Raw genomic sequence first — 24,880 nt, 5'->3', positions numbered from 1 at the left:
ATGAGAATGTATGATATTTCGAAAACTAAATAAAAAAATATTGTGTACAATTTATTGCATAAATATTAATTAATTTCACCTTTTTAAAACAACTTGAAAACATTATGAAAATACTACAAAATCAAAGAATACTTTGTAGATTTTGACTTTGTTAGATGCCTATTACGTCTTTTTTTGTTCCATTAATCAATAATTTTAATCAATAATTGTATGTATAATTATTTTACGCTTTTAGATGAATCAGTGGGAATATATCTTTTAGCTTCCGTCTATTCTGCAATTTCTGGATAGCAGAGAACTTCCTTAGAAAAATTCCCTAGAATTTCCTTGAAATTCTTATAATTATTTGAATTGAAGTCGGTTATTCCCTCCTAATTTTAATAAGAATTGGAATATTATATTATATTGCTGACTTCCGTGACATCTCTTTAAATTTTTGAAAGATCGCAGTTTCAGGGAAATTTATTCCTATCAGGGGAATTTCGTAATATCACTGTGGACGGCATTCCAGGAGGTGACGAACTGAATGTCTTAGGGTTTGACATTTTTATATTAAAAATCATTAATGATTCATTGTTATATTGGAAATATTTATTTTTATACCCTTGCAGAGGGTATTATAATTTTGGTCAAAAGGGTGCAACGCAGTGAAGGAGACATCTTCGACCCTATAAAGTATATATATTCTTGATCAGGATCACCTCCTGAGTCGATATAAGTATGTCCGTCTGTCCGTCTGTCTGTCTGTCCGTCTGTCTGTCGGTTTCTACGCAAACAGCTATCGAGTTGAAACTTTGCACACATCCTTCTTTTCTTTGCAGGTAGTATATATGTATGTAAGTTGCCTTATATAATATAAGGTAGGAAAGGAGTTTTTCGATTAAAAATAAGCAAATAATCAATTCACAGGCTAAAAGTGGAAATTGATCAATTTCTGTGGGTGATGGAACCTAGAAGGATAGTAGTAAGTATTAGTAGATATAATTTTTAAAAGGTATACATATGTATATATCAATTAAAATTAAAAAATGGCATATAGCAGTTATCATATCTTTTGAATACTCATTCAAAGTTGAAATCTCAAACTTAACGTTTATTTTTATGCTCCTATGACTTATTCCCAAAATTTTTCCTATGGAAGATTTTTTGTTTCTTACAGAAATCAGTAGAGGATACTGTGTTTTAATTTTGTATTTAAGGATAACCTTGCAAAATAGAGCATTTTCATTAATTCATTATATGCAGTTAAGTAAGCAATATGTTCGTCAACTAAATTGGAGTTTTTAATCACATTTTTTCAAAAATTCATGGTTATTTAGAACTATTTCTAGATCCACGTCGGAAAAAAATCAAATATGGACATTTCCAGGGTAGCAATCGGTACATTCAATAAGGTATAACGTGGAATAAAATATGAAAAAAATTATTTAATTTTTTTTAAAAGATTTGTAGAAATAAATGCATTGCAAACGTATAAGTATATATACATACATAAGTCTTTTTTGGCTTTGGCTTGAAAATTGCGAAAAAAATGCGAAATGTGGCGGGTAATTTGAAGGAAAAACATCTAATGTCACATTAAAACCATGTAGTTTCCGGTATAAAGAATCATTTGCAATTAAAACTATTATTTTATTTATTTTATACGGGTTTTTTTAATTTTTAAAGGTACATCGGACGATGTAACATAATTTCCATAATTTCATGGTCGTTAACTATCTGTTTTTCAATTATTACTTACAGACATACTATACTTATTAGACATCTTGTATAAGGACTGGAAATAAATCAAATGTTTCTATGCGAAATAATTAAATATAAAACTGCCTTTAAATGGACTAAAATTAACTGAAAAGTTTAATTTTTTTATTTTCTATGTTCAGGGCAATATTTCGAAGAAAAAGAAACTATTGTAGTAGCGAAGTTTCAAACATTCCTTTACAATTCGTTTAGAACGAATTAATTTCGAAAATATTCAATATCCTTTTGTTCGGTCCTGGTTGACTATTTTCTGAAAATGCCCATAAGAAAATAATTATTGGCCAACCCTGTTTCCAATAGCCTCCATTTATTTTCTGGTAGCCTGAAATCTCACTTTCTTAAAAAAGTATTATTATCTCATCCGCCGAAAAACAATGACAGATATGTAGATGTTTTTAAGAAATCAACGCCTTAATTAAATTCTAGATCGTATATTTAAAAAAAAAACATTCTTGTACAACCCGTATTAAATAAAAAATAACCAAAGAGTACATAAAAATATGTATGTGTAAGGACAGAGAGAAGGAGTATCCAAAGTGTTATCCTGTGGGTGTGCTCTGTGTGCCGTGTGCTGTGCGCCGGAAGCAGCAGGAAGCCCAAGCAGCCGCCGTCCTCAGAGACTAGACGTTTTCGGCTTGCCGCCGTGCCACTTGTACGATCCGGAGTACTTGAAGTTGTTCTGCTCGCACTTGACGTCCGCCTCCTTGGGGCCGCGGGAGCCGTACTGGTAGGCGATGGGCTTGGTGCGCTCCTGCTCGATCTTGTGCAGAATGGGAGTGAAGATGCGCCACGCCTCGCGCAGCTCGTCGGAGCGGACGAAGTGCATCTGGGAGCCGCAGAAGACGTCGAGAATGAGTCGCTCGTAGGCGTCCGGCAGGTAGGAGTCCTTGTACCGATGCTCGTAGGTAAGATCCAGTTCCGTCTCCTCGATATCGAAGGTGATGCCCGGGCTCTTGGTCATCATCTTGAAGTAGAGCGCCTCGCCCGGCTGGACGCGGATGACGAGCTCGTTGCGCTTGGTGCTGCCCTCAAAGATGTCGCCGGGCACGTCCTGGTACTGGATGCGCACCTCGGCCTTGCGCTCGTTCAGCGCCTTGCCGCAGCGCAGGATGAAGGGCACGCCCTGCCAGCGCTCGTTGTTGATCTTCAGCACCCCGAGGGCGTAGGTGGGCGTATTGGAGTCATTGTTCACGGTGGGATCGTCCAAGTACCCGTTGCGGGCGTCGTCGGTGGTGCCCTTGGGATTGCCCACGTACTGGCCCAGCACCATATCGTCCAGGGTCAGGGTCTCGATGCACTTCAGCACCTTCACTTTCTCGTCGCGAATGTCGTCCGGATGGCAGCTGACCGGCTTCTCCATGGCCACCAGGGAGAGGATCTGCAGCAGATGGTTCTGCATCACGTCCCGGATGATACCGAACTCGTCGAAGTAACCGCCACGTCCCTGGGTACCGAACGGCTCCTTGAAGGTGATCAGCACCGAAGCGATGTTCTCCCGGTTCCAGGTCGAGCTGAGGATCTTGTTGCCGAAGCGGATGGTCATCAGATTCTGGACCATCTCCTTGCCCAGGTAGTGGTCGATGCGGTAGAGTTGCTCCTCGTGGAACAGCTTGGCCAGATGATCGCTCAGCGCCTGGGAGGAGGCATCGTCCCGTCCGAAGGGCTTCTCGACGATGACGCGGTTCCAGCCACTGCAATGAGAGAGGAGTGAGTACTGATTCCATTCCACGACGACGAGTCCCACTTACCACACCGACATGCAGATCTGCTTGATGTTGACCGTCACCTCCTCGAAGACGCTGGGGGGCAGGGCCAGGTAGAAGATGCGGTTCGCCCGGTTCTTGTTCTCCATCAGCTCCAGCTGCTGGTTGAGGAGCTCGAAGCCGGTGCGGCCATCGTAGCTGCCGGCCACGTAGTCGTTGAGGGCCCAGAACTCCTTGTACTTGGTCTGCTCATGGGGTTGGACCTACACCAAGGAGACAGGGAAGGATTAGCTTCAGCAGAACGCGAACTGGACTGGCGACTCACCTTCATGTACTGCCGGCAGCTCGCCTCGATCTTCTCCACCGTCAGCTTGGAGCGGGCATAGCCGCAGAACTTGGTCGGCTTGGGGAGGAGATCGTCCCGGTAGAGCCACCACAGCGTCGGGTAGATCTTCTTCTTGGCCAGGTCGCCCGACGCTCCGAAGATGACGAACGTGTGCGGGATCTGGCCGTCGAAGTGGGTGCCCTCGCAGGTCATGCTGGGGGACTTGAGCGATTTGATGATGACGTCCAGGGCGGAGTGATCTGAAGATGAGGATTACATGGTGTGAGAAGTTTATTTTTCCAAAAAACCCCCTTTTTCGAAAGTTTTCTTCATTAGTTTTTAATATTTTTTAAATATATTAGCCCCAATATATAGCCCCAAAATATAGAACCCTAAGCCCTTCCAGATCGTTCCAGACCTCCAGACGTAACATTTGAAAAAATCGTATTATATCTGAGTCACGATTATTAGCGGTTCCGAGGCGGGACACCTGACCATGACCCCTGCCCAAGCTCACCACTCACCTGGAGTGCTTGGAGGAAAGTGAACACCTTTGGTCTCCGGCTGACCTTATTTAAAGGCGGGACGCAGGCCGGAGTTTGGAGCAGAGACCCGACCGGACGATAAGCACTCGATAAGGCTTCGATCCGTTGTCTAATCACAACTGGACGAGAATGACTGGACAACTATCCGCCAGGGGCTCCCGTCAGAGGTCACCTCCGAATCTCCGAAGCGGGCGGGTGCACTTGGTTCGGAAATCAGCAGGCCGGGCCAGAGCAGACCAGGTGGGGCCAGGTGCGGAAGCTAAGCTCGGGCAGGTGCGCGAGTGTATCTTTCGATGCGGTTGCACAAAGCGAATAAACTGCTGCGCTGTGCTTGACTTTGAAAAGGTGTAAGCGACGCTGTCGCCGCTGCAGTCGCCGCTGCCGTCGCCGTCGAAGCCAACAGCGACGTCGGCACAAAGTGCACACGCCATATAATGGCATATATCCGAATCTGGGCTTCGGCTGGCCAGATGCCACAGCATCAGTCGCTTTCCCGATCTGGAGGGGTCTGGTCCAAGTAGTAGTACTAGTACTAGCAGAAAAATCTGTTGGAGAACCGCTCTGTCCTCCAAAAGAGGCATACTTTTGGGCTGCCCCGTGTTAATAATTCGGTTAATAATTCCTTTTTCCAATTTCACTTCCCCTATTTTTGAGTCAACTAATAGCCAAGGGTTAAGGTATGTGAATATTTTAACAAAATTATATTTAATTAACAAAAAATAACTAAAAAGAACCATCTAGAAAATATACTCCACAAGGTACATTTTCAGACTGTGGTGTATTTCTTATCGAGGAAAAAAAACTCATTAGGGATTAAATTGTTTTGAAAGTCATGGTTACTTTTTAAAAAAAGACATTTAGATTGAAAATCTATATAAAGGTTTAAGTTAAAAATCTATATAAATAACTGATGTTGAGAAACCACAACCATTTCAATTCATTAGAGCAGTGAGTGGAAATGTTATTGGACTTCAATCTGATCTCATAACCACATATTCAAGTTGAAAGTAAAATGAAAGTAATTTCAGATTCGAATTCAATAACCCTGAAAATCAGCAAAGTTCACAACTCAAGTTGATCTGCGTGGGCATCACGCGAGTCTACATGTTTCAGTTTCTATCCGAGATTAGAAAGACACGCAGCTGTATTCCAGTGATCATAAATTATGTATATTATATATATACATTTTTTTGAAAGGAAACTGTATTTTCTTAAACATTAAATACGATTTTGAAAATAATAAAAGGAATTTGAAAAACTACATTTTATAGAACTTCATAATTTACTTTTGCTTTCTTTTGAAAAGAATTTTTTGAAAGATATTAGACTATAGTATAGTAACATATTATTAGATTAGAATTAAATTACTTTTTAAAGAATTTAAGAGAACCTTTAAGAACCTAACCTTAAAATGTACTTTTTAAAAGAGTAGTAGGTCCAAAACTTTATAAGTTTACGATCCATTTTTCCAAAGTTTAGTCCTATGTTCCGATTTATTAAGTTATATTAAGGATAAAAATCCATCTTTAGTCTAAAATTTAGACACTACACTTATGGATATTACTTGGGAATAATTATGCTTTCTAAAACATTACAGATGCTACTTGTTAGCCGCCACTTTTTAGTTTTAAATATTTTTAAAATATTTTTTCCGGGTTATCTACATAGATTTTATCTAAAATGTGCCAACTAAATCCTATTTCACAAATAAAATATGACTTATCAATTAAACAACCTTCACCTTGTTATAAGTACTTGAAGGTCGAAGATAACTCCAACTGGAAAATACTTCACAGATGGACGTTCTTCAACTGACCTGTATCTTAAGGGTGTTCAGTTCGAACTTAATGCCAAGATCATATCTTTTTTAGTTGATATTTTTATTATATTATTTAAGTGTGCTATTTGGTAACTTTAAAATTATTTAAAAATAATTATTTATTTCCCTCTATTTTATATTATTATAAATTCTATATTTTTCCAAAAGAAAGTAATTATTTTTAGGAGAATTATTAGATATAATTTGATTATTTTTTTATTTAAAAAAAAAAGTGTCAGTTAGTTGGAATACTTTTTTTCTCAGTGTATTAGTGACTCAGCTTTCGTGGCTGGTTCCTTCGATCGTGAGTCAGGCCCACAATTGCGGCCAACTCGCTTTCGACATTGACCAGACGAAGGCATTGGGGCAAGGAGAGCCGGCCACTGGGCCAGGCCGATATCTCGGAGCCAGGCCAGACCAGAGCAGCTGTCAAGGTTGGAGAGAAAGAGTCACGCATGTGGGGAGAGTGGATAGAGAGGAGAGGAAAGGTTGACCCATACACCGACATGAAATTCCATAATAAATTAGCCGCCAAGTGAGCGGGTTAGCCTGTTTTTGAAAGGCCTGCCTGCCCGCCTGCCTGCTGCTGCTCCACTGGGCGGCTAATTATTATTCACGTGTAGAATGTACTCGGCTTGGATCGGCTCCAATGTCATTGCCACGGCCTCAGAGCACCGTCCGGAAGGTTATTGCTGCCTGGGCTTCTAATCTTCCACAGTGAGTGAGTGGTGCTCTTAACAACAACAATAACAACAACAAGAATAATAATGTGTTACGGTAAAAATAACAACAACTCGACGTCATCGGTAGATAATTTGGGAGTGAGAGCGGAAGATTGAGAAGCTTCTGATAAGACAGAGCCCGTCCGTCCGTCCATCCCTCCGTCCGACAGAGCCGATTTTGTAGGTGACCCCAGGCGAAGAGCGCGTTTGAAGGGCGCCACCACCTGACGGTACAGTGATCGCCAGGAGTATGCGCACAGAAAGTGGCAAGTCCATCCCACTACTTACCCTCTTTTGTGGCTGCCATTGTGCTGGAAAGGAGCTTCCGTTGGCTGTCGATTGAAGAAAAACACACAAACGAAACCGTAAAAAAAAGGCAGAAGAAAAAGCAACTCTTTTGGCCCGCTTTTTTTTTAACAATTAACCCGCTGTTGCGTTGCTCGCCGCGATTTCACAAGCCTAGCGCTGTTTGCTCGCTCGCCGGATGTCCAAACAACTGCCTGATGGTTGATGGTTGATGGATACTTGGCCACAAGAGACGGTGGACGCGTGCGTGATGGGATTCGGCTTGGGGATTCGGTCAGCGGAGTTGCGGATTCACGGAATTGCGGTGGACTTGCGGAGCGTGGCCCTCGGAGCACAGAGTAATGGAGCCAAGCGCGATCGTTCCCTGACTGCGCCAGGCCGAGCACACAAAGCGTGCATGAAGCATTGGGCCGATGGAACGATGGAGCGATGGAGCGTTGTAGCGGCGGCGGCACTGCCAATGGCAACAACAGAAACGACGCTTTGTAACCGACGGCCGCGATCGGCCAGGGACGGACTCGGGCGCCGAGGGTACTCTGGGCTCAGGGCACCATTTCATATCTGTTCTGATTTTTTGAATATAATTAATATAATTTTAATATATTAATATAATTTTGTATATATTAATATAATATAATTAATATAATTTTGTATAAATTTTATAATTTTGTATATAATTAAATTTTATACAAGTTTATAGATATTATACATAAATAATAAAAAATGTATCAATCCATAAATATATTAACTTATAAAATGTGTTTATTGAATTCCACATCAGCTTAGTTTTGTCTGAATAATTATGAAAAGTCACGTCTTTGGTCTAAACTTATTTAAAAAGAATTAAAATCCATACATTTAAGAGCCAAGGCTCTTAAAATACCTCAATAGAAAGTTCAAGTTTATTTATTTTACCAAATAAAGGCACCCAAAACGTAAGGGACTATTAAATATACATATTTATTAAAAATTAAAAAGTATATGAAGAATTTGTAATTTAAATTTTTACAGAATTTCTTTTTTTATTTTCTCTTTTTCATAGCACCTACTAATCCAAAATTTTACATTTTAAGATAATAGATTATTTTTTTTTTATTATACAAGCCAGTATTAGAAAAATGTATCCTTTTAAATCTTACAAATATTTATTCATCTGTGAAATAATTTTGCAAATATACATTCCTATAGTTTTCCGTCTCGACACCAATAAACAAGCCAATATAAATTAGTTTCATTTATTACACATATAGTATTCTTAATAATTGAATTATTTAGTATTGTTTTCGCCTGGTAGCACCCACTGCGGCCCCCGGCTATGGTTTGTAACTTTGCGGCGCACAGGCCGCAGTGGCATTGGGTTATCCTAATTATTTTATTGTGGCTGCAGACGGTATCCTCCGTCCCAACAAGTCGTTTAGTTTCATAAAAAAAAAAATTAAAAGAATTAAAAAGAAAGGTACACTCCTTCCCCGCTGATCCGCCCACTCCGTCCCTGACTTAGCCGGTTCTCTGTCATGCACTCATCCGCATACGCACATACACTCACACGCAAGCACACACTCACACACACACACACACACACACACACACTGGCAAGTGTGGAGCACCGCATGCGATTGCTTTGCTGGCTGGTTCTCTGTTTACGCGAAACGGTTAAAGGTGGAGTATGTAGGTGGATGGTGGGGCTTGGGACTGGGGGGTGGGGGCTCGGGGCTTGGAGAGACGAGAAAGGGTAGCCGGCCAGTGTTGCCAGTCGAATGAAATTGAAAATGGGTATCGGAATTAATGTTAAAAAAAAAAAAAAACTAAAAATCAACCTGGGACGAAAAACAAAACAGATTTCTTGTACTAACAAGGAAAACGAACGCACACACGTACATATACTACTGTTTGACGAGTATTTGAGCCGATAACCCCATCGCACAGCTGTAACGAACGCCAATTGCCGCTGCATATTCAAGGGCCAGTGCTCGCTGGTGTAGATCTTGTCAGTGTGTGGTATGGCCTCCCTATTTACATTTTATATGGCTACCACTTGAGTGACGCCACAAACCCCCCCAATCACGATCCCGATCCCGTTTTCGGACATTCCCATGCCCCCTGGGTCTACGACCACCGAGAAGGGACTGCAGTCGGGAAAAAACAGGAGCTGGACACGTTCCGATGCCACGCGACGGTCGTCAGTAAAAGAGAACGGAGTGCAGGATCACCCGATTTCGCCGCTCTTCGAATTCCTGTATCATTTCGTCAATGTCATTGTCGAGGTCCGTAGACTTGGCCATCTGGAAAGGATTAAGGAGTAGGCAATAAGTGTTATAGCCCCAAAAAAACAACGGGATTCGATTCGCACCAAATTTATCATGTCTGTAATGAGGAAGGCACCCATTAGCGCATCTTCTGCGTTGTCTACCACATCAACGTTGAGGACGTGTACGGGCCGGTTGTCGACAGAGTCCATCGACTCCATGTGCAGCACCACCAAGTCGTAGACACGCTCCTCAACAGTAACAATTATATCGAACTGTTCCTTGGTTTCCTGGAAGCGTTCTGGGCACTTTTTTATCCGCCGGTTGCGGTCCAGCATGTGCAGCAGGCCGTTCTGTGTATAGCTGTCGGTGGATGAAAAAATGTGGTCAGATATGCATTTCGGCTTAATGTTTGATTAGTTACAGAGTTTAACTTACAACTCCTTGTCCTTGGTCTCCAGGTCGCGGTAGATATCCTCGTAGCTCGTGCCAAATTCGTAAACATTTGGTTTGTCAAATGCAATGCCGGGCAGTTTGACGCGTTCTCCAGTGCCATAGGAGCGCACGTTGAAGCCCTTCTTGGCCAGGAAATTGTGCGCCTCCATGGAACGGTTCATGTTCGAGGAACAAACCACGGCCACGGACAGTTTGCTAGGATCAGTCATGCTCTTTGGTCTTTGGCAGTGCAGCTGTGCAGTAATTTGGCAAAAAATATGCTCGCTGAAGACCTAGGGATGGCACTTGGAACATGCCTATCGTATGGCGGTCCATTTGTGCCAGTGTTGTTCTTTTTCTGATGGGAAATCTGGTTTTTATGCTCCCATCTAAACACTTTTGAAAATTCAGGCTTATTTTATTGACAAATTAAAGTAAAGTATTGAAAAATGACTCTCATCGCTTCAGTTTTTCTTTTTTTTTTAACAAAACAAATCGACATACTCGTATCGTCACGCAACCATCCCTACGCTTTGCATCCCTATTGATAAACAGTTATCGAAGGTCAGCTTGATTTGTTCAATTAACCAACACTGGAGGGTAAAAATTAATAATCTGGCAACAATGAAATTTGTATTTTGAATCCAACTGAACAACTCTCATTTGCCAATTGCCGCGCGCGAATTTCTACCAATAAATTCGTAACCAGGTGACAAAAACGGCATGCAAAGGCTAATTACCGTGTGTCTTATCACTGGCTTCAAAAGGTATTTGTTGGTGAATATTTAAACGTGATCTAGTCCTGCATAGGCACGACATGAATGTGTGGTATGCAACATGAGGCAAAAATTGTTGTCGGCCAAAACAACAACAACAATCACAAAAACAAAAAACAAGCAACAAACAACGCCTCCCAGCCCAGAGCTGAGCTCGTGGAATGCGGCTAGGCGAGTTGAAGTTGAAGCCGCTGATGTTGCTTTTACTGCGGTTGTTGTGGCTTACGTCTTGTTGTTGTTGTTTTTGTTGTGGTTGGTAGTGGTGGTAGCATCGTTTGCCTTACGTGTATGTGTGTGGGGCAGGATCGGCTTCGTGTGCTTGTATGTGTGCGTGCATCGATCAGGTTTAAGACACAGTGGGCTCCAGGGCAATAAAATGGGCTACTAAACATTGTGGATTAAACCTTCAAGAGCCAGGGCTACATATTTCATTATAAAAAATAAAAGCAAAATTAAAATATACATTGGTCTGATTGAAGCTCGATATGTCATACTTTTAAAAGAAGGGTACCAGTTTTGAATGAGGACTTCATTAATACCTTTCGATAGGGCCCGAGAGTTCTGTAAAAATAAACAAAATTTCGGTTGAATTTTCGAAATTTTTTAAAGGGGTTACATTACAGTTTTTGGAAAAAGTTGGATACCATTTTTTTGTTTTGAACTTTGAATGTAAAACAACGGGTATTCTATTTTTAAATTGATTAAACCGAATCGAGACCCATAAAAAGGGCACAAAAACTATAGGTTTTTGAGAAATAAGAAATACCAAAACGGAAAACTAATTTTTGAAATGGAAAAATGCGTATAACTCTGCTAATACTTGAGAGAACCTTTTGGATATTAATATCTTCTAGATCCTAGAACTTTGAGAAGTAACATAAAAGTAGTAACTGAAAAACTGACAATTCAAATTTGAACTCCAATGGGTTTTGGCCCAAAATTGGAATCAATTTTCATTATATTTTACTACAGATTGAAGGATATTAAAGTCCCGACACTTTAATTGTATTGCGATTAGGGTTTTCAAATCGCTTGGGCTATGCCCAAGATATTCGTTCTTGAATGTAAACAAATATTAGATTTTGGCCAAAATATAATATTTAAATTTTCCGGTTTTAACTTGGCCAAAACAAATTAGTTTTTGGGCCAATCAGTGGATAAAAAAAGAGTGTAATTATACAACATATTATAATATTTAAGCATAAATTAATGATTTTTCTTCCATATTAATTGTATAAGGAAAATTTCCTAGAAAGATTCGATGAAAATTGAGTAATTTTTAACGTTTTGGATTTAATTTTTTATAAGATTTTCCCAATATGTCTCTCAACACTTATATTAAAAAAAATAAAATGTTTAAAAATCGCCTCCCCGAGTTAAATCTCGTCACGGCTACGCCTCAAACTCCTTTTATGAATTTCGGGCCTTTCCCTGGGCCGCTAGTCCACTGTGGCCAATGGCATTCGGAGTTGGCTTATTCCCTTGCCCGCATGTAGCTGTGTGTGTGTGTGTGTGTGTGTGTTGGAGGGATCGGGTGAATACGACAGAGAGCTGTAAAGAGGGAGAGCCAGCCAGCCAGCCATCCAGCCATCCAGCCCGCCCGCCCGTTCACTTGTTAACTGGTTGTGCGAATAGCTGGCCATCGCATCGCTGCCGGCGGCTAGAACCAAAAAGCCAACAGCGCTGCGCTGGCTGAAGTGGATTCCGAGTCCGAAGAGAGCTACGGATCGGAACGGATCGTAGTCGCAGTTATATTTGTTATTATTTTTCTTTAACTCTTTCGCGAACCGGGCGGTAACTACGAATGAACGGTCGTTCATCGCCAAAAAAAAAAACGTTCATCAAATTACGGTTCATTGGAAATTCATTCGTAAAATAACAACTGAACGCGACGGTTTATTTATTTGTTTTTTGTTGTAAGTAGTGATCAAGTGGGTGAATTAACTGGCACTTCTTTCTTGGAAAGATGTCCTTGCTGGGTGGGAATAGTTCATTTGGAGTGGCTCCTCCTAGCATGCGAGCTGGAGATTCGGCCAATTAGCCCATGCCATTAGTGGCCGCTGCCTAATTGATTCAAAATCGGCAAGTGATCGTGGCGCGTTGGCCATGTAAAGGTCACAGGCCAAAAGGGGAAATTAAAATACCCAAAAAGAACACAGGGGTAAACCCGTTTTCTCCAACCTGTCAATTGCATTTGGTGTCTTGTCGCGTTCGGTTTTGTTTTTTTTTTTTTTGTCGGTTTTAGGTGGAAAGCTGCTGAGTCTTGTGGCAACGAAATAGAAACCATTTGGTCAGCTAAAAACCCAAAGTTTCCAAGTACGAATGGTTTTCCTCCGAATTCGTTACAGGCCGTGGGAACCAAGGTCCTTCCAGTGCACTGGGATTATTTGTGGGAAATTTTTACGCTCCTCATATACGTACATATGGGCATAAGTACGTATGTGTGTGTGTGTAGTTGCACAGGTGAACCGTTACAATTGCTTTTCGCTGCACTTGTGCACCTCATCTCCTGCTCTGCTGCTGCATCCGTCTCTCTCGCTCTCGCGCCTAAGCGTGTGAATATTCAGTTTTTCCCGCTTTTGCTTTTATCCCCCCGCCCTCCCGCGGAAAGTTCTCCGCCATCCGCTAATTACTCAATACATGCAATGCATAATTCATGGGAAAGTCTTTCCCCCCCTCCCCATTCCAGGCCTTCAGGCTGCGAAAAGAAAGTGCCATCACTAGCAGACCTTTCCAAGGAAATTAGAGATCACTAGAGATCACACTTTCTAATAATTTCCTTATCCATCTGCAGGTCGATTAGTCCTGCTTGTTTCTAGAGCGTCCAGAATGTGAACGGAGATCGGATCGAATCTGCAGGAAATGCTGAAGCACGCCTCGAATGCGAGCAGTGTGACTGCCACCGCCACCGCCACCGCCACTGCCGCCACCACCACCGCTGGCGCGGCCACCATACCCGCCATACCCGTGCCCCCGCCCGTGCCACTTGGTGGCGGCCAGCTGCTGCGCACCGCCAGCAGTATTAATTGCAACAGCAACAGCAACAGCAACTGCAACAGCAACAGCAGCAACAATAACAGCGGCAGCAGTGGCAGCGGCCACAACACACCCCCGGTCCATGCCACGGGCGGAGGTGCAAATGGGACAGGAACAGGAACTGGAACTGGAACCACCACCGGTGGCGGCAATTCACCGACACCTGCTGCAGCTGCCTTGGCAACCACCGCGCGCAACATCCACCTGCGACCGCCGCAGCCGCAACCGCAACCGCTGAACATCTCCGCGCTGAACGCCTCCGCCACGAGCACTCTGCTCAATGGCGGGGGTCGAGTGGCGAACGCCTCCAACCTCCTGAACATTGCCACCCCTAGCACCCCGCTCAAGCCACTCACTCCCCTGACACCGCTGACTCCGAACGGAAACTGCCTGGGAAATGGGAGCATCCACCATCACACGTACACCAACCAGCACATCCTGGCCGACAGCAGCCACCAGCTCCAGCAGCAGCAGCAGCAGCAGCATCACCACTCCCAGCAGCCGTCACACTTTCTGATGCAGCCGCCGATGCAGTCGCAGACGCAGCTGCTCCACCAGCCGCATCAGCCGACGCATGCGCACCACCTGAGCCCGTTGGGGCACAGCTACATCAATTGCCACAACCTGACGGCCAATCCCGTGGTCCAGAAACTGAACAAGCCGGGCCCGTCGCCCCGGGAGGCACTCACCAGCCTGGGCCTGCTCTGTCTCAGTATGTAGTCCTTCCGAGGCATCACCTTCTGTCTCTCTCATTTTCGATCCTTGTACTGATTCTGTCCTTCTTATAGTTTCCTTGTTGCTGGCACTGCTCTCGCTGATCTTCCTGCTGAGGATCTCCCCCAATGGACGCGAGGATGCTCTGGGAAGGAGTACTTCCGCTGGGGTGGGGGCCAACAGTGAGGACTTTATTGTGGTGTACGACGTCACCTTGGCCCTGGGCGCCCTATCGCTCTCCCTGAACCTGTGCTGCCTGCTCGTCTGCGCCATCCAGTTCCTGTTCGCCGTGAAGCTGCGAGCGCCGACGTTCGAGGGGCGCGACAACCAGTACCTGGCCAAGTCGAGCGCCAGTCGCACCTGTGCCGTCAGCGGCTTCTTCATATCCATTCCGGTGCTCCTCACTGGCCTCATACTCTACACATTCAGCCACTTCCACTCGACGCCGGCGACGGTGACCAGCATCCTGATCGGCGTGGGAATCATCTTCTGCGGCGGCGCCATGGTCCACAACGTGTTCGTGTGGCAGCGGGAGAAGACCATCAGCTACCGTGGCGCCCCGATGGGTCTGGGACTCTCGTTGCCGCCGCCACCGCATCCGCATGCGCACAATCTATCGCTTCTCTCGGCCAGCCAACTGCCCGTCTCCATGCCCTTGGCGCTGCCGGTGCCTGTGCCGCATCCCCTGTCGCAGAGCACCTACCACGCCACCACCGCCACATCGCCCTCGGCTGCCCAGCAGCCGATGCAACTGTACCAGAGCCAGCACGCCTGTCTGCTGCAGCCTCCCTCCGTGACGCCCGTCTCGCCCAACCACTCCCACGGCAGCTTCAACCCGCTGCTGAGCGGCAACAACCACTTGACTGGCGGAGGAGCTGTCAACTCATCGTTCCTCGTCCGCCCGGCCACCGCCACGCCCCCCACGCCGCCGACGCCGAGGCCGTTGGTTGGGCTGGCGAACACCAGTTGCCTGACGTCCGGAGGACGCGAGGCGAGCGGATCCGTGAGCCCGGGCATGCCGCCCACGCTGGACATGAGCAACATCACCGTCTCCCTGCACGAGCTCTCCACGCTTGTGTAGGCCAGCTCCCAGAAGCTGCAGGTGCGCCCAGAGCCGTAGGATTATGATTAGTTTTAAGAAAAGAAGGACATCCACCGTACCACCGCCCGAATCTTGCCGAACTCTATTTATAAGCATGACTTTTGTAAATATGTGTACATATACATACAATACATACATCCGAACCATCTAACCATAATCTCACTCCGTCTTTCTATCTGGAATTGGGTTGCTGGATTTGGAAGTTGCTTCCAAAGTAGTATAAGTATTACTACTAAAGTAGTATAAGTACTACTAAGTACTACACTAAAGCATAATCATCTTGTGCCTAAACCGCCTATATTCTTAAAGACATTTTCCTTATATTAGTCACATATGTATCTGCCTAAGATAACTTTAAACTAGAAAGTCAAGAAAGTTTTCGAATTTTGAAAATATAGAACTATTGGCCTTTCGGATGTGTGTAGCTCTTCCAATTAATATCCGATCCAAAATAGCACCATTCTGAGATCAGGGCATCAAGTACCACCATTCCTCATTCAAAACATTGCTTAAATAAAATTGTTGAATTTTTTTCGGGGTTGCCGCCATCAAATTTTAAAATTTACCCACTGTTTGCTCTTATACGAATAGCTCTGCCAATTTATGTCCGATCCAGAAAAAGATCCAATTCTGAATTCAGGGCTTTAAATGCCGCCATTTTTTATTCAAATCATTGCTTAAATATAATTTTTTAATTTTTCGAATATTTTGCATGGGTGTCCCTACCAAATTGGGTGGGCTTTTCAAATTTCCCCGCTGTATCCCCTTCTTATACGCATAACTCTGCCAATTTATATCCGATCCAAATAAATCATTCTGAGATCAGGCCATCAAGTAGCGCCATTCCTTTTACAAAACATTGCTTAAATATAAATTTTTAATTTTTCCAATATATTTAAATTTATATTTACCCCCATGAAATCACGGGATTTCGCGATATCCCCATCTACCCACCTTCCGATGTGTGTAGCCCCTTCAATTCGTATCCGATCGGGAAATAAAGTACTATTCTGAAATCGGGAATTCAAACACCTCGTTTCCTCATTCAAAATATATATGAAAAGTCATTTTTAAATATTTGATTTTTTCCAAGGATACCCCTATAAAAATGTGAGTTTCTGAAGTCTGAAGTTTAATTTTTTGAAGTCTGAAGCTCTGCCAATTTACATAGCTCAACCAATTTACATACGCCAATAAAAATTCCCCATTAAAAAAATTGCTGAAAAATAATTTTATTGTTTTTCAAACTTTTAGCAAGGGTGCCCTCATCAAATTACCCAATTTCCCCACTGTATCCCCTTCTTATACGCATAGCTCTGCCAATTTTCATCCGATCCTGAAAAAGACCACCACTCAAGTGGATCAGGGCATCAAGTGCCACTATTTCCCATTCAAAACATTGCTGAAATAAATTTTTCAAATTCTTTGCAGGAGTGCCCATTCTTATCGCCTTCTTATACTCCCACATCAAATGGTGGGCTCTTATACGCATAGCTCTGCCAATTTATCTATATTGTTCTAGATATATTATATTATGTCTGAACCAAAATAAGTCCATCATTCTGAGAGCAGGGCATCAAGTACCGCCATTCCCCATTCAAAAAATTGCATAAATATCATTTTTTAATTTTCGAACTTTTGAAATTTCCCCACTATATCCCCTTATACTGAAGCCCCCCTGTATCTTATACGCCTAGCTCAGCCAATTCATGCGCCATTCTGAGATCAGGGATCATCATGCATTCCTTATTGGGGAAATTGACCAGATATACACTATTATTATTATTTTTCGCAAAAATTTAAACAAAATACCCGTTTCTTAACTTTTCTTGACAAATATACTTTAACACTTTTATTTGGAACATCGAACTAATAAGCCATAAAATATAGATTTCAAAGTGAAACAAAAAATATAGAAAGTGTGGCAATATACAGTAATGGCGGGGATTCAATCAAACATCTCATTCGAATCATCAGAATCTCCTTCTATTTCTTGGAGCGACCGCGCTTCTTGGGCGGCACGCTGGTTTCGTTGGAACCTGCAAGCAGTGAGGATACTATCAGTGGGTCAGGTTTGCAATAAAATGTATCCTTCCTTACTTTCTGTGGGAGGGGGCGTTCGCAAGGACCTCTGGGATGGAGCCGCCGACTCGGCAGCTTCCGACTCGATCTTCTTCACGCGATGCATCCGCAGACGCAGTTGCCGGGTACCGGATGTGCCTGGAGAAGGGGGATCCGTCTGCTCGGTCTTGTCGCTCTTGTCACTTAGCTCGGAGGCGCGTCGCCTGGTTGTGCGTCGCAGCCGCGGCTTCTCCTTCTCCTCCTCCTCCGGCTGTGGCTTTGGCTCCGATTCCGGTTCAGGTTCCGGCACCTTTGGAGCCGCTTCTTCCGCCTCCACCGCGCTGTTCTTCCGGGATCGTACTGTACGGCGCTTCTGCACTGGCGTGGTGGTGATCGCCGGGCTGGGCGGCTCGCTGTTGCCGCGACGCAGGCGAGGAGTCGTATTCTGGACGTCCGGGAGCAGCGAGGTGGCCCGCTTGGAACGCGTCGTCGTGTTGGATCCGGGGGCAGGCGCATCCGAGTCGATGCTGAGTCGCGAGCGCGATCTGGTGCGCGGCAGATTGGTAGTGTCCTGCGAGCTCTCGTCGATGACCTCCAGGAGGTGCTTGTGTTGGAGGGTGCGACGCCTGGGGGTCGATACTGGGGCGTCGGAGCTGCGTAGGCGCAGCTTCCGGGTGGACACCGGCGGCGTTTGGACGACGGGACTGTCCGTGGGGATGGAGGTGCTGCGGCGAGAACGCAAAGTCCGCGTCGCCGTTGGAAGAGCAGGCGTCCGGTCACCCTCCTCGGACGTAAAGCTCTGCTTGGAGTCCTCTTCCTGAGTGGAGCGGGGCCTTGGAGTTGTTTCCTCTTTGGCCAGTTGCTTGGGGCTCTCCTCGGCGGACTGTTCCTCGTTCTTCTGCTCTTTTTCCCTCACTGTTGTGTGGTCCGGAGGCGAGGGATCTACCACCATGCAGTCGCTTTGCGTGTCCTCTTCTTGGATCACTTCCAGTGTCATCTCGTGCTTCCCCCCACTGGACTCCTCGTCGTCCTCCACCACCAGCACCAAGTCATCATCCTCAGAGACTGCATCTTCGTACTCTTTTATGTCCTCATCCTGTTTCTGGATCTCTGATTCGCCTTCCTCCTCCAGGACTTCTTTTTTGTCCTCATCTTCAGGCTCCAGGACAAGCTTTAGCTCCTCTTCCTCAACCACCATCTCCTCCTCTTTGTGGATCTCTTCTACGCTTTCCGTGATAATTTGTGTGTGTTCCTCCTGGACTTTTGTCTTCTCTTCATCTTGAGGCACCGGAACAGCCTGTAGCTCCTCCTCTTCCGGCACCGGAACAGCCTGCACCTCCTCCTCTTCGACGGCAATCACACTCTCCTCTTCTTGGATTTCTGGTACGCTTTCCACCTGGACATCAACATGTGGAGGCACGTCCTCAGGTAGCAGAACCTGTTTCTCCGCCTCCTCCTCGGCCATCATTGCGTCCTCTTTTTGGACCTCTTCAGCGCCCTCCTCGTCTGGCTGCTGCTCCTCACCGACTTCCCTATTCTCCTCCGCTTCAACCACCATCTCCACATCGATCTCTGCCGGCGGCTGCTTCGCCTCACTGAAGGATACTGTGGCCACGGAGTCGTTGCTGGAAGCAGGCTCCTCTGCCACAGGCACCGGTACCGACACCTGCACCACCACATCCACATCCACATCCATATCCATCGGAGTGGACTGCGGCTTGTTGTCCTGCTCCCTGTCCTTGCGGGACTCACTGTCGCTGTCCAGCACTATGGTGTCCGCCACCACAGAGTCGCTGTTGGCGGTGGCGCCCAACGAGAGCGAGGGACACGACCCGGGCACCGCCTCCTCCTGGCACTCGTCCTTGAAGGCGAACAGCTCGGCGCTGCTACAGGCCGTCGGCTGCTGGGGACGGGCTACGTATCCGCGCACTTCGGTGCCATCCAGCGCGATCACGCAGTCGTCCTCGTAGTCCTCCTCCGCCTCCTCCACGGAGCCCTTGGTGGTGTCCAGGTCGTCGACTGTTTCCAGGCTGTTGGCTCGGTAGAGTGACCCATCCCCGGCATCTCCGAGCGGCGCCCGCGGACTGGAGTTCTCGGAGTCGTTGGTGTCGCTGGGATGGTAGGAGGCGATGGAGCCCGTCTCCGTGGTGTACAGCGGATTGTCGATGTCCTCCTGGGTGGGGCGCATGGGGTCGATGTAGGAGGAGAGCTCGGATGACTCCTCGCTGCTCAGGCTGTAGGTGGGCGAGTAGAGGGGCTCCTGAACGGGCGCCTCAGAGCTGGCCATGAATGGCAGCTGGTAGTTTGCCTCGGTGCTTGGCCTCTCCTCATCCTGGCTCTGCTCCGCCGGCTGCTCTTCTTGCTGCGTCTGGCCAGTTGCTGAATCCTCCAGCTTTAGCACCTCCTCCTGACTCTGCTCCTCCACCGGCTCCCGTTCCGGTTCACGGGGCTCCAGAGAAGTGACATCGTAGGTGGACATGCCCAGGGTCGTGTCCATCATCTGGAGCTGCTGGCCCGGATGACGCGCCTGCGGCATGGGCCACTCGGAACTGGCCGCCGTCAACGAGGCGGCAGTGGTCTCCGGAATCAGATCCGTGGACTCCATATCGCCGCAGATGGTGGTGCGCTCGGAGATCTTCACGCCACTGGTGCTGGATGCGATGCCGCCGGAGAACAGATGCATCTGCGAGTGCGTTTCGTACATCTTGGAGGAGCAAATGGTGGGTACGAATTGCGAGTGGGACGACGTCTGGGATGCCTGGACGGTGGCGAAGCTGCCGAAGCCGCTGCTCTCACTGCCGTTCCCGTTTCCGTTCCTGCCCTGCAACAGGGAGGAGCGCGGCTGAGGTCCGCGTGGCGGGCCCATGACCCTGGGCGACCCTTCCGCCGCCACTCCCGACTGATTGGCCAGCGAGACATTCGCGGAGGCCATCGGGGACATGAACTCGTCCTCTGATTCGCTGTTTTCGGTGGCTTGCGGGTCACTCCTGGACTCTATCGCCATGATAATCTCGTCGGTTTCCTCCTCCTCCGTCTCCGGCACGCCATCCTTCGACTCGGTGTCCTCATCCACCGGCTCCTCGCCTTCAACCTCCATGGAGCCATCCAGACGCAGCGGAATCGGGGGCATGAAACGAAACCGCTTCGTTCCCGACAGCCTCGTGGAGGTGGCTTGGAGCGGAGTGCCGCCCAAGGACTTAATGGCTGGGCGTGGCTTGAGGACTGCCGGTGGCGAGCTGCTGCCCTGCCGGTTCACGTTTTGGCGCGACTGCAGGTAGGATGGCGGCTGCAGCAGATCGCACACCGAGCCCCGTTCCCCGTTCGATTCCTCCTCCCCGAGCTGCTTCCGGACTGGCGCCATTCCCAGCAGGCTCTTAACGTGACCACGCATATCCTCCACTAGCTGCTCGCCTAGCAGTCGCCGCCGCTTCTTCGGCTGCATTGTGACCTCGTCTCTACGGTGGCGCTCTTCCCGCTGCAGATCCTCCTGCTCGCGCTGCCGCTTCTCCGCCACCTGGTGGAGCACTGGCTTCACGACGTGCCGTCGCCGAGGCAGCTCCGACAGCCCGTACTGCGCGCGCCGCAGGAAGGGGATGTTGCTGTGCCCCTTGCAGACCCCATTGGTGCCGGAAAGGGGCGCGGGGTGCTCAGAAGTGGGCAGCCCGGAAGCCAAGTCGTCGTAACGCGTAGCCCAGTGGGCGCTGAGGGCCGAGCTCTGGAAGATGCCGCCCACCTCGCCGCTGGCGTTCTGCTTGACGAGCTGACAGCTAAACGGCTCCGGATTGCCCAGATTCCGGCCGGGCAGCTTATTCATGCTGTCCAGCTTGCCGCGAATCCGGAAATAAGTGCCGGCTATGTTCTGCGCCACCGGAGCCATTGTGGAGCGGTACGCCGAGATGATGGTGCTGGAGGAGTCGTCGTCGCGCTGCCGCTCGGCTGCCACGTCGTCCATGAAGGAGACGGCCTCAATGAACTTGCTCTTCTGCAGCAGCAGGATCAGCTGGACGCACTCCGCCTGCCGGGAACGGCACTGGCGCAGCAGTCGGTAGACGAGCCGCTCCTCCGGCTCGCGCAGGCAGAGCTCAGCCAGCACCTTGAAGCGCCGGTGGTCGATGCAGTGCTGGAAGAATCGCTCCAACAGCGGGTAACCCCCCTCGTCGTCGTAGAGCCGTGCCATGTGGAAGGCCTCGGGGATGCTGTCGTTGGCGAGGAGGACGCGCAAATGCAGCCAGACGTCCACTGGGCCCGGCGGCTGGCTCACCACGCGCATCGCAGCCTCGGAGGCGCCAGCAGCTAGCAGAGTCTCCAGCAGTAGCTTCGACTGCCATTCCTCGTAGCCAGTGATCGGGGTGGCGGAGTCATACAGCTCCTTGACGCATTCCTAGAAAAATAAAAGGGCGATTATCCTGCATCCTGGAATCTAATCCTCCTGAATAACTCACATCAAATTCCCCGTGATCCAGAAACCAGAAGGAGCGAACCGACATCACCACCTGCTCGCTTATCTGGAATGCACCCTGGAAACGCACCCACTGCCTCGGAGCCACGAGATCCATCAGAAAGTACAGGACGATGGCGTACTTTCGATCCGTCTGGGTGTCGGGGTTGAGCATCAAGTAGAGCAGCGACTGCAGTGTGTCCGGCGGATACGCTTCCGTCATCCCGGAGCGCATGCCGAGAACGTCTATGTAGAGTTTTCGTTTGTTCTTCCGCAGATCCGCATAGGAGCGGCGCAGGCGGACGAGCAGCGGCTCCTGCTGATCAGTACTCCCCATTTGCTGGCCCTCGGGCAGCAGGCCCTGCTCTATGAACCAGTAGAGCACTCGCTGGTAGATCAGAACGGTCTGGAGCGCCCGCCTGTTGACCTCACATTCGGCCTGGATGCTCGGCGGCAGGTTGCGGCGGCCCTGCTCGAGGATGTAGGTCTGCAGGCGGAGCAGTTCGCGCAGCTGGGAGGTCAGCGCCTGGTATTCGCGGCTATCCCGCTCGTCCAGGGAGTAGCCGCCGTAGTCAAAGATGCCCTGGCAGAGCTCCGAGCAGTGCGCCTTGATGAGGCCGGCGCGGCGGACGATCCAATTGGTGAGTGTGGAGAGGGAGAGTTGGGTGCTGTCCAGCGTATTGCACAGGAAGCTGCCGTCCAGCCAGCTGCGGGCGCAGTCGTTCAGCAAGGCCACGCACTTGTGTTCCAAAGCCACCGACAGGATCTCCTCGTACATGGCAGCCTGCAAAGGGGGAGTACGGAATTAGGACAGGAATTCGAATGAATCAGTATCTTACCTTGGATACCGTGGCGTCGGGATGTAGTTCACTGAACTGCGGCATGAGGCGCAGGCGGACGATGTGCTCGTGGTAGGGCTGTGGATTCAGAAACAGCGTTGCCCTCTCCCACCGCAGGGCGTTCAGGAATCTATGCTGCACTCCATCCTGCGCATAGTAGCGGCAACCAGTGGACGTCAGCAAGGAGCAATCTGCGGGGGAGACTATGGAGTGATCATCTGTAGCCTACAATGTGCCGGTCTCTTACCGAAAGTCAAGGATTCCGGGTAGAAGTGCTCGTCGAAGCGGTGCAGGGATATGAAATGCATTATGGTGTTCGAGCGTAGCTGCAGAGCCAGACCCTTGGGCAGTCCGCTCAGAACGTAGCCGGCCAGGTAGTGGGGGACCTCGCGAGCTCGCACACCGGGCGGCATCTCGTCCTTGTACCACTGGTTGATGTCGAACAGGACGAGTTTGTTGCGCCGTTCGACGTCCGAGTGCCAGCTGATAATGGCCAGCAGCGTGCCGTTGTCGCCGGCGAAGCTGAAAGTGGAGGCCGTGGTGCACCCAATGATGGAGCACTTGCCCGTGTCGAACACCTGTTTGTTGCGCAGCATACTCGACTGGAAGTTCTGTAAAGGAAAGGCGCGTTAGAATACGACACTAGGCGGGGAAGTGGAAATAGACTTGCCCGAAATCGGAATCCTTCACCGCTCTGATTCACATAGGAGCGCATGTAGCTCACTGAGTGCAGTTGCAGGCTAAGCCTGGCCGGGCTGAGGTACATGGCACAGACATAAAAGCAGGGCTTCGGGTCGTCGGGCGGCAGGACGCAGCAGATACGCTCCACGGAAACATCACTGTCCGACGGCGCCCGCAGTTGGGTGGTCAGGTGGAAGTCGACGAGGTCGTAGATCAGAATGGTGCCGTCCTCCAAGCCGGCTGCGAATCCAGGAGCGAAGCTAATACTCGTCAAGCAGCGAATACCGATCCGAGCAACTGCATCAGAAAGAGATTGAGCTGAGCAGGAAGCATACTAAGGCAAAAACTCACCATCCACCTCAACGGCCAAGTGGGCGTCTCTGGACCGGCACTCGGCCAGCAGAGAGTCGATCCGCGTCACAGAACTCACGCAAGGAAAGCGGAAAATCTCTGCGCAGGGATCGGCCTCTGAATCGAGGATGCATCGATTGCGGGTTTCCAACATATGGCTGCAGTTAAGGTCTAGCAGGAGGACGAGGCCCTCCTCGGAGGCCACGGCCAAGCAGCCATCGAAGCGGGAGAGGTGCGTGCCCAGGCACAGCTGCTTGTCGAGGAAGGCGAGGGAGCTGCAATATAGAGAGTCCAGGTCGAAGCGGCGCAGTACCTGGTCCAGGGAGACCGAGTAAATGACCAGTTGGGTCCTTGCCGCGGGACACTGGTGCGGTCGACGACTGCCATCACTCCAAATCTCCAGGCAGATGGCCAGCAGACTGGGCTTATCCACTTCCCCCGGGAACAACTCTTCCACGGTCTGGATGCTGCAGCGTACTTCCTCCTGGCCGGGTCGCTCCTCGCTCCAAAACGTGTGCCGAGCCACGCACTCGCCCGTGGTGCTGGAACAGACCAACATGGTGGCCTCGCTGGAATACTTGCTGGTGACCCATGCCCACTTTCCACCGCGCAGGTAGCCGCCCAGATGTTCAACTGCAAGGTGGACAAATTATACATTACTATATAATCAATAGCATGCGCGGTAAGAGCAAACTTACCCGCTTCCTGGCCGATCCCGGGAACCGCCCGCTCCGGAAATGCCGCGGTCCGGATTCCGTCCAACTCCACTTCGTGCCACTGCATGCCTGCCTTTAAGACTCTAGATCGCGTTCATAGGCAGCGTTAGCCGGAATATTTATTGCAGAATTCGATTCAATTCGATGTTAGATGTTCGTGTGACAGAGTATTTGTGTGAGTCGCTTCGCTTTGAAATGTGTTGCCGGTTGTTTTTGTTGTTGCTGGGATCCGTGTTTAGTAGGTGTTGGAAAGCTGTAAATAATAAATCCGCAAATGCGGGGTAGTGTTGCCAAACAATAGCCA

The 24,880-nt window shown here is 48.3% G+C and overlaps 4 protein-coding genes and 2 long non-coding RNA genes across 9 annotated transcripts; 2 read left to right on the top strand and 4 right to left on the bottom strand.

Moving 5' to 3' along the window:
* Positions 1 to 2,047: 2,047 nt before the first annotated feature.
* Positions 2,048 to 7,922, bottom strand: LOC6503128 (glucose-6-phosphate 1-dehydrogenase). 2 transcript variants are annotated; one of them, XM_001963438.4, is made up of 4 exons: positions 7,164 to 7,922; positions 3,790 to 4,049; positions 3,510 to 3,727; positions 2,048 to 3,452 (listed from the first exon to the last, which is right to left on the bottom strand). In XM_001963438.4, the coding sequence occupies exons 1-4, from the start codon at positions 7,180 to 7,182 to the stop codon at positions 2,375 to 2,377; spliced, it is 1,575 nt and encodes a 524-aa protein (XP_001963474.1). In that variant the 5' UTR covers positions 7,183 to 7,922; the 3' UTR covers positions 2,048 to 2,374. The 2 variants fall into 2 exon arrangements, with proteins under 2 accessions (XP_001963474.1, XP_014761309.1); XM_014905823.3 differs by lacking the exon at positions 7,164 to 7,922 and adding an exon at positions 4,314 to 4,649.
* Positions 4,730 to 9,050, top strand: LOC123257509. Its single transcript, XR_006507601.1, has 2 exons — positions 4,730 to 5,011; positions 6,418 to 9,050. It is a non-coding gene; the product is annotated as an uncharacterized LOC123257509 (long non-coding RNA).
* Positions 8,403 to 10,203, bottom strand: LOC6503127 (RNA polymerase II subunit A C-terminal domain phosphatase SSU72). Its single transcript, XM_001963437.4, has 3 exons — positions 9,866 to 10,203; positions 9,532 to 9,790; positions 8,403 to 9,463 (listed from the first exon to the last, which is right to left on the bottom strand). Exons 1-3 carry the CDS (start codon positions 10,090 to 10,092, stop codon positions 9,362 to 9,364), a joined length of 588 nt encoding a protein of 195 aa, XP_001963473.1. The 5' UTR covers positions 10,093 to 10,203; the 3' UTR covers positions 8,403 to 9,361.
* Positions 10,204 to 10,412: 209 nt separating this feature from the next.
* On the top strand, positions 10,413 to 15,647 carry LOC6502983 (rap-GAP domain-containing protein DDB_G0281809). Of its 3 annotated transcripts, none has more exons than XM_014905787.3 (3): positions 10,413 to 10,629; positions 13,433 to 14,386; positions 14,463 to 15,647. In XM_014905787.3, the coding sequence occupies exons 2-3, from the start codon at positions 13,501 to 13,503 to the stop codon at positions 15,467 to 15,469; spliced, it is 1,893 nt and encodes a 630-aa protein (XP_014761273.1). In that variant the 5' UTR covers positions 10,413 to 10,629; positions 13,433 to 13,500; the 3' UTR covers positions 15,470 to 15,647. The 3 variants fall into 3 exon arrangements, with proteins under 3 accessions (XP_014761273.1, XP_001963472.1, XP_032308944.1); XM_001963436.4 differs by lacking the exon at positions 10,413 to 10,629 and adding an exon at positions 12,254 to 12,554; XM_032453053.2 differs by lacking the exon at positions 10,413 to 10,629 and adding an exon at positions 12,812 to 13,071.
* On the bottom strand, positions 10,636 to 11,336 carry LOC26514448. The gene is made up of 3 exons (XR_001408539.3): positions 11,260 to 11,336; positions 11,133 to 11,199; positions 10,636 to 11,057 (listed from the first exon to the last, which is right to left on the bottom strand). It is a non-coding gene; the product is annotated as an uncharacterized LOC26514448 (long non-coding RNA).
* Positions 15,648 to 17,327: 1,680 nt separating the features above from the next.
* LOC6503126 (protein ELYS homolog) lies at positions 17,328 to 24,816 on the bottom strand. Its single transcript, XM_001963435.4, has 8 exons — positions 24,559 to 24,816; positions 23,861 to 24,493; positions 23,499 to 23,806; positions 23,076 to 23,439; positions 22,829 to 23,019; positions 21,994 to 22,773; positions 17,591 to 21,932; positions 17,328 to 17,529 (listed from the first exon to the last, which is right to left on the bottom strand). Exons 1-8 carry the CDS (start codon positions 24,641 to 24,643, stop codon positions 17,477 to 17,479), a joined length of 6,756 nt encoding a protein of 2,251 aa, XP_001963471.3. The 5' UTR covers positions 24,644 to 24,816; the 3' UTR covers positions 17,328 to 17,476.
* Between the last annotated feature and the right edge of the window lie 64 nt (positions 24,817 to 24,880).

The sequence above is a fragment of the Drosophila ananassae genome, chromosome XL (assembly GCF_017639315.1).
Source record: "Drosophila ananassae strain 14024-0371.13 chromosome XL, ASM1763931v2, whole genome shotgun sequence".
Lineage (NCBI taxonomy): Eukaryota > Metazoa > Arthropoda > Insecta > Diptera > Drosophilidae > Drosophila > Drosophila ananassae.
The sequence above is the reverse complement of the archived record's forward strand: the minus strand, read 5'-3'. Positions and strand labels throughout refer to the sequence as shown.